Genomic DNA, 12,995 nt, shown 5'->3' with positions numbered 1-12,995 from the left:
ACCCTTGAATGAGTAGGTGTTCTAAACCTTTTGACCGGTAGTCTGTGTTTTAAAAAGCTGTGTAATATAATTTTTCAATGCAAGTCATTACTAGAAGTCAGTATAGATTACTCATGTGGTGGGCAAGAAGTTATGACTTGCGGGGATTGTGGTGGATGCTTAAATGAACGGCCAATATAAACAATGCAGTGCTGACTGCGACGCGGCACAATCCGTTTTCTTATGGCAGACTGCGACAGAGCATGTAAATGTCGAACTTTCAAGCCAAAATGCTTTGCATTGATGAGATCCACTGGCCCGACGCATGTTTTCACTGGCCCTGGGCCAGCGGGCCATTTTGTTGATGTTGAACCATGTTTAAATGACTTGGTAACGGTTACTTTTACAAAGACCCACCCCCACCATGTGCAACTAAGTGCAACTTTTGAGTGGAAATTCAAATAACAGATTGTGCCTTTTAAAGCCAGGGTCTGCTCTTCTGGGACTGTATGTTGGTTATGATTAGATCTCAGTATATCCCTGTCCTGGTGGCAGCAGCAACAGCAGCTGCTTTTCCCGTCCAATCATGGGCACTATCCAACCGCTCCCTTCTGGGCCCCCTGCTCCACCTTGGGCTCTCCAGCATTCCTCTCTTATCCTTGCCTTCAAGGCCCTTCATTTAATGGGCCTGTGGCTAGTGATGGTGGATTGCTTGCCTGATTCTCCTCTGGGATTGATTCTGCCTCTATACTAGATCCAGCACTGGGAGGTCCAACCCAGTTCTAAAGCTAATAAAAAAACATGGATGGCCCCAAATGTATAGGATTCAAAACTACCCACTCACTATTATGGCCATGTAATTTTAGCCTATGTTTGGAGAACATTCTGGCCCAAAATGGCTGCCATGCATCACGCAGGTGGGTGTTACACAGTGGACAGGGCGAGTTACCCCTAAACAATGTAATTCACTTTGGAACCTATTGAAAGGCGCTATATTACTTCAATCTATTATTATTACTCTTAATAAGTCTAATGAATCAGCACGGAACCTCTGCACCTCTGTGTCACTCGACCAGCATGTGGATGCAGTGTGCGGTCTTGCATGTGTGTAATTGTGTGTGCCAGGAAGGAGCAGGTTGGTGTTTTTTTCGCAGAGGGATTTGTCTGCTAACTAGATGAGGCCGTCACCAGAGGCATCTTATCCCTTGGCTCAGTGAGCCGCTGACGACTCCACCACTCTGCCCCCCCCCAAGTGCCCTTAACCGAATTAGTGCCCTTAACCCATTTTAAACGGTGTCTTTAAGCTACAGACTTCTGGGTTGTACCATTTGGATACGTTTCTTCTACATCCATTGGTACCAAACATTAGTCTGTGTGAATAACTTGGGCTGAACTAGAGCTGTGTGTGTTAGACAAGGTGAGGATCCCGAAGGGGCCCGGGGACAAGTCTTTCTACAAAATGCTCTGTCGAGTGTGTATGGTTTGCGCTTCAAACTATTAAAAGCCATCTATGAAAAGCTGAGACTCTCATGGTGTCTATAATACTGTAATAAGCTCACATAGTCGCTGTCACAAACTCCACAGAGTTGTCACTGACTAGTTTGATATTAATTTCCAACTGAGCAAACAATGTCTGTACTTGCAGCATTCATATAACTATTTTTTGATCTGTTATTTGCTTTGGTGGACCTTATTTTTTGTTGTTGTGGACATTTGTCAATAAAACTCATTAATGCAACTGTTTGTCATATTGTTTCATGTTTTACTTGTAGCCCTGGTTGTCCTGAAAAGAAAATGATAAAAACACTTCATTGTGAGGCTAAATATAAGGGCTGGACATGCAGGTAAATGGAAGTCAGATAAATGAAAAGCTGATTTTTTTGTTGGGGTCTCGGTACTGATATGGTTAAGTGGATTAGTCTTACTCCATCCAAAAAGGGAGAACAGCCCTCGCTTGCTCCCACAGGCAAGACCAAAGCACCCAGCCCGGTACATCTATACCCAAGAAGGCAGGCAAACGAATAAATAAGCTGAATACGGGCAATAGTTCTCCACTCTTTAATCTTGGGAGGAAATATGACAAATATGGACCGCTGTCATCCAACGGCTGCCTGCGCTGCGAATTTGGACACAATGGGAAATGGGAGGTTTTTCAAACGGGATTTGATGTTCCTCACCCCAAGCCGACCCACCGCCCCGGAACCCAACTCCCGAAACGGGCAGTGGGCTTTCCTTGGGGAGCTAGGTTTATTCTTTGCCAGATTGTACCACCACTGAAAATGAATTCCCCCGCTTATTTGCACACTATGGAGCCTTTAACTCCAAATACATTACATTACCATAAATATTGGAGAGGTTTCATCCTTTTGTCGATTTTGATGAGTGGGTCTATGAGAGAAAAGCAAATATGTCCCCCGTTTTAGAATCCGCTGGGACCTGATACCTGAGGTGGTAGATTGAAATGTTCTGTGTCTACAAATGTGTTTGCTTAACCCCGATGTGTCTATAATTTTACACTCTCACTTTCCTTCTCTCTCTTGCTCCCCATCTCTCTTCTTTCTCTGTTTACTGTTAAAACTACAGAGTGTGTTTGGTGATGGTGAGAACACCAAGGTGCGCGTGTCGGAGCTGGAGGAGGAAGTGAGAACGCTGAAGAAGGTTAACAAGGACCTGTACGACTTCTCCACACAGCTCCTCACCAAGCCCAGCTAGAGAAGAGCCACCACCCCTGGCCACGGCTCCCCCATTCCACCAGCAGGGACCCTACTAGGGGGAGGGAAGACACTGCAAGCCCCCCCCCCCCCCACTACAGACCGGTAGGCTAGGGAAATATAAGTTAGTGTGTGTCATTCATAGTGTTTGTTTTGTAAGGGAGAGTGTATGTTCAGCAGGACTTCGGGTGTAAAAGTTATACCATGGACCGTATTGCTGGTATCATGATCCCTCGCCATATTTTGGATAAAGGAGTTAATTTAACATGAAGAAAACGTGCTCACCTTGTTTGTGCGACATGTTCAATGTTAGCCACAGGCTACTTGCAGTAGTCTAGTGCAGCCAGATTGAGCGACATAATTGATCTTAGCGCTATATTGACGTCCCTTGACCTCCTCAACTCACAGCCCTGTTCCTTCACACCAAAAATTCCATCCGCCAAAAATCGGTGTAACAGGATCCAGTTATTGCCCTCTGACCTTTCATCCTTTTTGTAATCTGGCTAACCTCCTCAGATTCCTGCATTGTCCTCTCCTTTGTTTTCTTTTTTTTACCTCGGCTTGGCTACGTTCTATAGCATTCAACCAGTTAATAGAGTAGAAGAATTTGTGCGACAAGGACATGATGTGCACCCAGGTGTGTTTGGCTTAGCATTGATGAGGCTGGTGTTAATTTCAGTCGCAAAATAGGTATTACCACCATGGTTCATAGGTCCCCTTCACCTTCTGTCAAGCAAAACTGTTTTCCCATTAGCAATATGCACATATTCTGTGTTAACCTGTTTGGCTAAAAACAGCTCAAGGCAGGAATATCTCAAAGAAAATGGTGGTGTTAAAAAAACAATACGGAAGAGTAGAGGAATATGTTTGATTAACCCTGAGGAACTAGCCTGAAGACTGTACAGTTTTTCCGTGCCTGTAGCAAACATGGATTTGTTTGTGCAGTGCCCAGCAACGCTATACAACTGCAGAATCAGTTGTTTTCTGAATCCTCCAGAAATCGCTCTTCCTCTCGTCACTGCTAATTCTCCACCTGGGGCACTAAGTTAGAGGCAGCGACAAAGAAATAGTGGTTGATTTTCGTCTTTTTCTCATTCGCCCGCTTTGATGAGATCAGGAAAATGTGTGTGCCTCTTCGATAGAGAAGAGGGAACTGATAAGGACAGCAGCCCTCCTGTGCAGAGAGAGCCATGGCTTTAGAACAGGGATTGGCAACTCTCCTTTTGTAGGCCCGTAGTTGTAAAAGATAATCTGTTGAGGTCTCAATTTACTGTTAAGAGTCAGAATAGTAGAACATACATAAAGTGCAATTTCAAAATGTGGTTTTGCATCAGCAGTTTTCCTCTTGTTATATCAGTCACTGACAGTCACACAATTATCCTATGTCAGCTAACATTTTTCAGATTGGTAAATTAGTCCAGCCAGCTATATAAACGTGTTCTAATCATAGTTGATTTAACAACCGGGGCCCCCCTTTGATTTTGTTAGTCATTCTAACTCCGATATCATATTATAAACTCCAAACATTTGTATAGCAACCATGGCAACGTGTAGAATTGCAGGCAATCAGATGTAAAACATCTAGGTCAGTTAGATGGTGAGGGTTGAAAGAGTGAAGTGTTCAGTGTGGGGGATTAATTGTTTTGTTCCTCTAATAAAGACAAACAGACCAACTGGATTTGTACTTTTTTTGTGTTTTTGTAAGCATGTGTTCTGTATTCTTCACAATAAGTGTTTTTTTACCTTTCTGAAATCATGGGAAATAAAAACAAAATATGCACATTTGTTGTTTCTTGGCCCTTTTTTGTGATTGACCCGCTGTGAAAGATTGGTAAACTATTACTCCTGTATGCTTAATACAAGGACAGACCTATGGAAATAGCCTTGTGCTAAAATTAAATCATTGAATATAATTTATTTTCATCAAAATGGAAGAACATACATTTTTGTCAAGTGCATAGAAAAATCGAATGGAAAACCGTCTCGCTGAAGAAAGAACCCCATTTCAAAAAAGGAAGGTATTTTGTCCTTCCTCTTGCAAATTAAGGTTTTTACCTTAATTCTATAAGCATCCTTCAGAATGTTATGAGTACCTGACACTCCCAGTGGAGAATGGACACTTAACACAGCAGTAAAGAAAGCCAGTAAACAAATTACCTCAAGATTAGAGATGAGACTTAATACATTCACTCCTAGTTCCATACCTATAGTGCCTTCAGAAACTACTCACACCCCTTTACTTTTTCCAGATTTTGTGTCACTGGCCTACACACAATACCCCATAATGTCAGTGGAATTATATATATTTGACAAATTAATACATTTAAAGCTGAAATGTCTTGAGTCAATAAGTATTATCGTCTGCTAAATGACTTAAATGTAAACCTAATAAGTTCAGAAGTAAACATTTGCTTAACAAGTCACAACTTGCATGAATCTGTGCCATAATAGTGTTTAACATGCTTTTTTTAATGACTACCTCAGCTCTGTACACATACAATTATCTATAAGGTCCATCAATTGCACATGGCATTTCAAACACAAAGACCAGGGGGTAAAGAAGGGGACCTATTGGTAGATGGGTAGAAATAAACATGTAAAAAGCAGACTGAATATCCCTTTGAGGGTGGTGAAGTTATTAATTACACTTTGGATGGTGTATCAATACACCCAGTCACTACAATGATACAGGCGTTCTTCCTTTCTCAGTTGCCGGAGAGGAAGGAAACCGCTCAGGGATTTCACCATGAGGCCAATGGTGACTTTAAAACAGTTACAGAGTTTAATGGATGTGATAGGAAAAAACTGATGGGTCAACACCATTTGTAGTTACCCCACAATATGAACCTGACAGAGTGAAAAGAAGGAATCCTGTACATAATAAAAACATGCATCCTGTTTGCAATAAGGCACTAAAGTAAAACTGCAAAAAAAATTGCAAAGAAATTACATTTATGTACTGAATACAAAGTGTTATGTTTGGGGCAAAGAACACATCACTGAGCACCACTCTTCCTATTTTCAAACGTGGTGGTTGCATCATGTTATGGGTAAGCTTGTCATCAGCAAGGACTTATAGTTTTTTATGATAAAAAATAAATAGAGCTAAGCACAGGGAAAACCTGGTTCAGTCTGCTTTCCACCAGACACTGGGAGATAAATTCTCCTTTCAGCAGAACAATAACTTAAAACACGAGGCCATATGTACAGAAGTTGCTTACCAAGACGACATTGAATGTTCCTGAGTGGCCCAGTTACAGTTTTTACTTAAACCAGCTTGAAAATCTATGGAAAGACTTGAGAATGTATGTCAAGCAATGATCAACAACCAACTTGAAGATTTTTTAAAAAAATTTATGGGCAAATATTGTACAATTCAGGTGTGCAAAGCTCTTAGACTTACCCATTTTCAATACATCTGCAAAAATGTCTTCAAACATGTTTTCACTTTGTCATTATGGTGTATTGTGTGGAGATGGGTGAGAGAAAAAAATCTATTTAATCAATTTTGAATTCAGGCTGTAACACAACAAAATGTGGAATACGTCACGTGATATGAATACCTTCTGAAGGCACTGTCTGTGCACTTCAATTGAGTAACAAGGGAAGTAATTGACCCTTTGACCTCGTGGCACTCTTTTCCATAATAGTCCATTGCCTGAATTGACAGAGATGCTTGGCCCATCATTGTAAATGTGCCACATGTTGGGTGACTTCACTCACTGAGAATGGAGATGAGCATTTGGCCACTGTGAGCTGCCCTTTCTGCGTGATTATATGTGACACTCCCATTTGAGTCAATGAGGGGCTTTGGGGATGTGAAATTAGGCTGATTTGCTGTGACCTCCCAGCTTGTTGCTGCTAGCGCTGGTGATAATCACAGCGGTGCTACACTGGAATTTGATGAGCCAGATTCCTCTGCTTTTTTTTGCTGGAATATCCGCCTCTTCCACGACTATCTCAAATTTCTTGTACTTTTCCTTGGACTTTTCCCGTAATTTCTAATTCTGGGAGATTACAATTCTGCAGATACACAACAATAAATGAACCAGGCATAAGACCAAACCTTTTGATTAGTGGTGTATGGAACCTGCTTCCTTCATGTAGCACATGGGACAAGAATCCCAATCTAGGCGGTGTAACTCGATCCCCACCTGCTAATGTTTCATTTCCCACTATTATCCCTCTTGACTGTCTGCTCTGCTGCCTCCACATTGATTAGTTTTGTCGGACTTTCTCCAGGTAATTCTCCAGTAAATATGATGAGGAAATGTAGACTTGTACATTCAGCTCTTTTTCTTTGAAAAAAAGATGTACAGTGCCTTCAAAGTTTCACTCCCCTTCACCTTTTCCACATTTTGTTGTGTTACAGCCTGAAATTAAAATTTATTAAATTGAGATGTTGTGTCACTGGCCTGAAATGTTTTGAGTCAATAAGTATTCAACCCATTTGTTATGGCAAGCCTAAATAAGTGTTTAACAAGTCACAAGTTGCATGGACTCCCTCTGCAATAATAGTGTTTAACATGATTTTTTAAGTGACTACCTCATCTCTGTACCCCACACATACTTTTGTATATATTGTGTATGTGGACACCCCTTCAAATTAGTGGATTCAGCTATTTCAGCCACACCTGTTGTTGACAAGTGTATAAAATCAAGCACACAGCCATGCAATCTCCATAGACAAACATTTGCAGTAGAATGGCCTTACTGAAGAGCTCAGTGGCCTTCAATGTGGACTGTCATAGGACGCCACTTTTTCAACAAGTCAGTTCGTCAAATTTCTGCCCTGCTAGAGCTGCCCCGGTCAACTGGAAGTGTTATTATTCTGAAGTCGGAACATCTAGGAGCAACAACGGCTCAGCCACGAAGTGGTAGGCCACACAAGTTCACAGAACGGGACCGCCGAGTGCTGAAGCGCATAGCGAGTAAAAATCGGCTGTCCTCGGTTGCAACACTCAGTACAGAGTTCCAAACTGCCTCTGGAAGCAACGTCAGCACAAGAACTGGTCATCGGGAGCTTCATGAAATGGGTTTCCATGGCCGAGCAGCCGCACACAAGCCTAAGATCACCATGTGCAATGCCAAGTGTCGGCTGGAGTGGTGTAAAGCCCATCGCCATTGGACTCTGGAGCAGTTGAAACGTGTTCTATGGAGTAATGAATCACGCTTCACCATCTGGCAGTCCGACGGACTAATCTGGGTTTGGTGGATGCCAGGAGAACACTACTTGACCCAATGCATAGTGCCAAATGTAAAGTTTGGTGGAGGAGGAATAATCTGGGGCTGTTATTGATGGGTTGGGGCCAGGCCCCTTAGTTCCAGTGAAGGGAAATCTTAATGCTACAGCATACAATGACATTCTAGAATTTTCTGCGCTTCCAATTTTGTGGCAACAGTTTGGGGAAGGTGCTTTCCTGTTTCAGCATGACAATGCCCCCGTGCACAAAGCAAGGTCCACACAGAAATGGTTTGTTGAGATCGGTGTGGAAGAATTTGGCTGGCTTGCACAGAGCCCTGACCTCAACCCCATCAAACACCTTTGGAATGATTTGGAACAGCGACTGCGAGGCAGGCCTAATCGCCCAACCTCATTAATGCTCTTGTGGCTGAATGGAAGCAAGTCCCTATAGAAATATTCCAACTCTATATTAATACCCATGATTTTGGAATGAGATGTTCGACGAGCAGGTGTCCACACACTTTGTCATGTAGTGTATTTCATTTGCAAACATTTGTAAAAATGATTTTACTTTGTCATTATGTGTAGATGGGTGAGGGGAAAAAATCGAATCCGTTTTGAATTCAGGATGTAACACAACACAATGTTGAATAAGTCAAGAGGTATGAATATTTTCTGAAGGCACTGTAGAGCCTGCTTGAGGCAGCTGTTATTATTTGCTATTGTTTTCTGCAATCAGTCCTCCCTCCCACTCTCTTTCATGCTTGGCTGAGTCTAGCTAGCACCTCAGCCACAAGCGACCCTTATCCTTGTCTTGGTCAGGCTGGTAAAACATGATGGAAAATGCATTCTTGATTGAGTTGTTCATATCCATCACAATAAAATGGGGTATTTGAGAAGAATACGTAATGTGGGTTTTCTCTAATCGATTCTCACATTGGAGTAGGGACGATAAAACAATGTTTCATTATGATTCCATTTGTGCAAATGACCATTTGTGAGAAAATCAATAAGGAATTATTATTTTTAAGCCTCTGGAGAGGTGAGAGGTGGGCGAGAAGGAGGATGAGGGGGGCTGAATGTGAAGCTAGTTCGGGTCGATGGTCATTAGCTGTAATAGAAGCATTCCATATCACCTGAACTAACAGAGGAGTGAACTTCATTATCTTGTTTTATGGGGGTGTGTATGTACACACCAGCTTAACACATCAAGCCATCGTGGTACAAAATGAAATTGATTGTGGAGTGCAAAGCCAATTCAGCCTTTATGTAACGCAATCAAAACCCATGTTTGTCATGTGAATGCCTAATGGATGTCTTGGCATGTGAATGACGGAAGTCCCTGTATTATGAAGCTTCTGTCCATTACTTATGCAGATTATATCAAAGTTACCATTCTTGCCCCCTGACTAAAGCAGAAGACAAAATCATTTAAAAAAATAAGTAAATACATTGAATATGAAACCACCTAATGAGGCAGAGACAGCGAGAGAGGCCTTGCTTCGGGCTCCAATAAAGGGATCTGCTCCTCTTCTTTAACGTTGTTTAATCTCCATATTCCTGCAGAAGAGCGGATGTAATGAGATGAAACTCATTACCTTTTATCTGTGCCAGTGGAGTATCCCAGTGAGATGCCGCCATTGAAGAAAAAAAAGGGGGCAAGAAATTGAACACAACAGAGCGAAGTGCCGTGAGGACGCTGCCCTTGGAAGCAATGCCCGGATACTCAATAGTGGGTCGTCAGTTCCCTCCCCTTACTTTTTTAAGGATGGTCCTCCAGTGGATTTGTGAAGCAAGCAGCAAAAACGCAGGAACGTCAACATGATCAGTATATATTGGGATATTGCAATGATATTTTGTCCCATTTTGGGGCGATTCACACCGGATCAAATAAAAACACCTGGCTGAAACTCCCATCTTTGCGACTGTTTATCCTTCGAAGACTTGAGCAATTAAAGCCCTCCTGTGTTGCGAAGGCTGCACTCACCAAAACCCCAGCTGCTAGCACTTAGCTCTCTTTAGAGATATACAAACAAATGAGGGAAAATAGAATCTGTTCCCAGAGAAGAAATCAAGATTCATTAGCCAGATGCTATGGAGACGATTTTTCAGCACTGAGAAAAAAAAAGTGCCATTTTAAGTGTGACATCCTTCTGTGTTTCTCACTGTTCTAAACAAGCGTTTCCTCTGGGACTGTTGTGCACGTGGTCACCTCACCACACGATTCCTCTTGCTTTACACTTGGTTAAACAAACTGTTTATAGCGAAGCCGTCCGTGCTGTTTCACTTAATTGAGGGGTAATTGTTCCCAAGTGTAAGGCCTCGTTAAAACATCTCAGGGAAAGGAAACACCTGTTGTGTTTCCCAGCTTTGTAAACTGACTTCCTACTGTAGTAGGTTTGAAAGAACTCTATCTTAGTCTGTGATAAACTGCTCTCCTAGAGAAACCTGAGCCTTTGCCCTGAAAGACGGAACCAAATAACGAATGTATTTATGCGAGACAGTGGTCGCCAACCTTTCCTGAGTCAAGATCACTTTCACAGTCAAACAGTAAACTGAGATCTACTGCTCAGATTTTTTTTTAAACATGACATAAATTGTTTTACATTAACTTAATAAAAACTGTTCTGTACGAATGAGGTTTGTGCAGTAGGCTTAATACATTATCACAGCATATTGGTTATATGACTGGTGTGCCAATATTGTTAATATCAGACCATATTGCAAAACTCGAGCTTCAATTACAAAATAGATAAATTGGTGTAGCACTTGCGAGGCACAGCTAACCATAAATTGAAATACTTTGCAAATAATTTGCTTTTTTATATTACTGGAGTGAAGGTACCTGCATCTGATGGTCATGTTGCTTTCAAGACAACTGGGAACTCAAAAATAAAAAGAGAGGAGTCACAAAGAGAGGAGTCACAAAAAGCACAAATAGAGAAAAAATGTATCACTAACCTTTGATGATGTTCATCAGATGACACTCATAGGACTTCATGTTACACAATACATGTATGTTTTGTTCGATAAAGTGCATATTTATATCCAAAAATCTAATTTTACATTGGCGTGTTATGTTCAGGTGTTCCAAAACATGCAGTGATTTTGCAGAGAGCCACATCAATTCACAGAAATACTCATATATATGTTGATGAAAATGTCAGATTTATTTTTAACTTTACGGAAAAAGCATACCATGCAATAATCTGAGCACGGAGCTCAGAGCCCAAACCAGCCAAAATAAATAACCGCCATGTTGGAATCAACATAAGTCAGAAATAGCATTATAAATATTCACTTACCTTTGATGGTCTTCGTCAGAATGCACTCCCAGGAATCCCAGTTCCACAATAAATGTTTGATTTGTTCCATAAAGTCCATCATTTATGTCCAAATTCCTCCTTTTGTTAGGGCGTTTAGTAAACAAATCGATACTCACGAGGCGCAGGCAAGTCCAGCGGAAATGTCGGACGAAAATTCCCAAAAGTTATATTACTGGTCGTAGAAACAAATCAAACGATGTATAGAATCAATCTTTAGGATGTTTTTATCATAAATGTTCAATAATGTCCCAACCGGAGAATTCCATTGTCTGTAGAAAAGCAATGGAAGGAGAGCTACATCTCATGTGAATGCGCGTGACTGAGACCGAGGCTGCTGGCAGACCTCTGACTCATTCCCCTCTGAAATACTTCAGTCTGGTTTTAGACCCCATCATAGCACTGAGACTACACTTGTGAAGGTGGTAAATTACCTTTTAATGGCATCAAACCGAGGCTCTGCATCTGTCCTCGTGCTCCTAGACCTTACTGCTGCTTTTGATACCATCGATCACCACATTCTTTTGGAGAGATTGGAAACCCAATTTGGTCTACACGGACAAGTTCTGGCCTGGTTTAGATCTTATCTGTCGGAAAGATATCAGTTTGTCTCTGTGGATGGTTTGTCCTCTGACAAATCAACTGTACATTTCGGTGTTCCTCAAGGTTCCATTTTAGGACCACTATTGTTTTCACTATATATTTTACCTCTTGGGGATGTCATTTGAAAATATAATGTTAACTTTCACTGCTTTGCTGATGACACACAGCTGTACATTTCGATGAAACATGGTGAAGCCCCAAAATTGCCCTCGCTGGAAGCCTGTGTTTTAGACATAAGGAAGTGGATGGCTGCAAACGTTCTACTTTTAAACTCGGACAAAACAGAGATGCTTGTTCTAGGTCCCAAGAAACAAAGAGAGCTTCTGTTGAATCTGAAAATTAATCTTGATGGTTGTACAGTCGTCTCAAATAAAACTGTGAAGGACCTCGGCGTTACTCTGGACCCTGATCTCTCTTTTGACGAACATATCAAGACTGTTTCAAGGACAGCTTTTTTTCATCTACATAACATTGCAAAAATTTGAACTTTTCTGTCCAAAAATGTTGCATAAAAATGTATCCATGCTTTTGTCACTTCTAGGTTAGACTACTGCTATGCTCTACTTTCTGGCTACCTGGATAAAGCATTAAATAAACTTCAGTTAGTGCTAAATTTGATCATATTACTCCAATGCTAGCCTCCCTACACTGGCTTCCTGTTAAGGCAAGGGCTGATTTCAAGGTTTTACTGCTAATCTACAAAGCATTACATGGGCTTGCTCCTACCCATCTTTTCGATTTGGTCCTGCCGTACATACCTACACGTACGCTACGGTCACAAGATGCAGGCCTCCTAATTGTCCCTAAAATTTCTAAGCAAACAGCTGGAGGCAGGGCTTTCTCCTATAGAGCTCCATTTTTATTGAATGGTCTGCCTACCCATGTGAGAGACGCAGACTCGGTCTCAACCTTTAAGTCTTTATTGAAGACTCATCTCTTCAGTAGGTCCTATGATTGAGTGTAGTCTGGCCCAGGAGTGTGAAGGTGAACGGAAAGGCACTGGAGCAACGAACCGCCCTTGCTGTCTCTGCCTGGCCTGTTCCCCTCTCTCCACTGGGATTCTCTGCCTCTAACCCTATTACAGGGGCTGAGTCACTGGCCTACTGGTGCTCTTCCATGCCGTCCCTAGGAGGGGTGCGTCACTTGAGTGGGTTGAGTTACTGACGTGGTCTTCCTATCTGGGTTGGCGTTTAC

General features: G+C 41.9%; 1 protein-coding gene across 1 annotated transcript in view; it reads left to right on the top strand.

The window, feature by feature from the left end:
* LOC139540819 (WD repeat-containing protein 18) overlaps positions 1-4,472 on the top strand; it is a 98,122-nt gene extending 93,650 nt beyond the window's left edge. Inside the window, exon 10 of the mRNA XM_071344801.1 lies at positions 2,563-4,472. Within this exon, the coding sequence (XP_071200902.1) occupies positions 2,563-2,691 (129 nt within the window). The 3' untranslated portion in view covers positions 2,692-4,472. The remainder of the gene's footprint in view (positions 1-2,562) is intronic.
* Positions 4,473-12,995: the final 8,523 nt, after the last annotated feature.

This window comes from Salvelinus alpinus, chromosome 16 (genome assembly GCF_045679555.1).
Source record: "Salvelinus alpinus chromosome 16, SLU_Salpinus.1, whole genome shotgun sequence".
Taxonomy (NCBI): Eukaryota; Metazoa; Chordata; class Actinopteri; order Salmoniformes; family Salmonidae; genus Salvelinus; species Salvelinus alpinus.
This window is presented reverse-complemented; position numbering and strand designations above follow the sequence as displayed.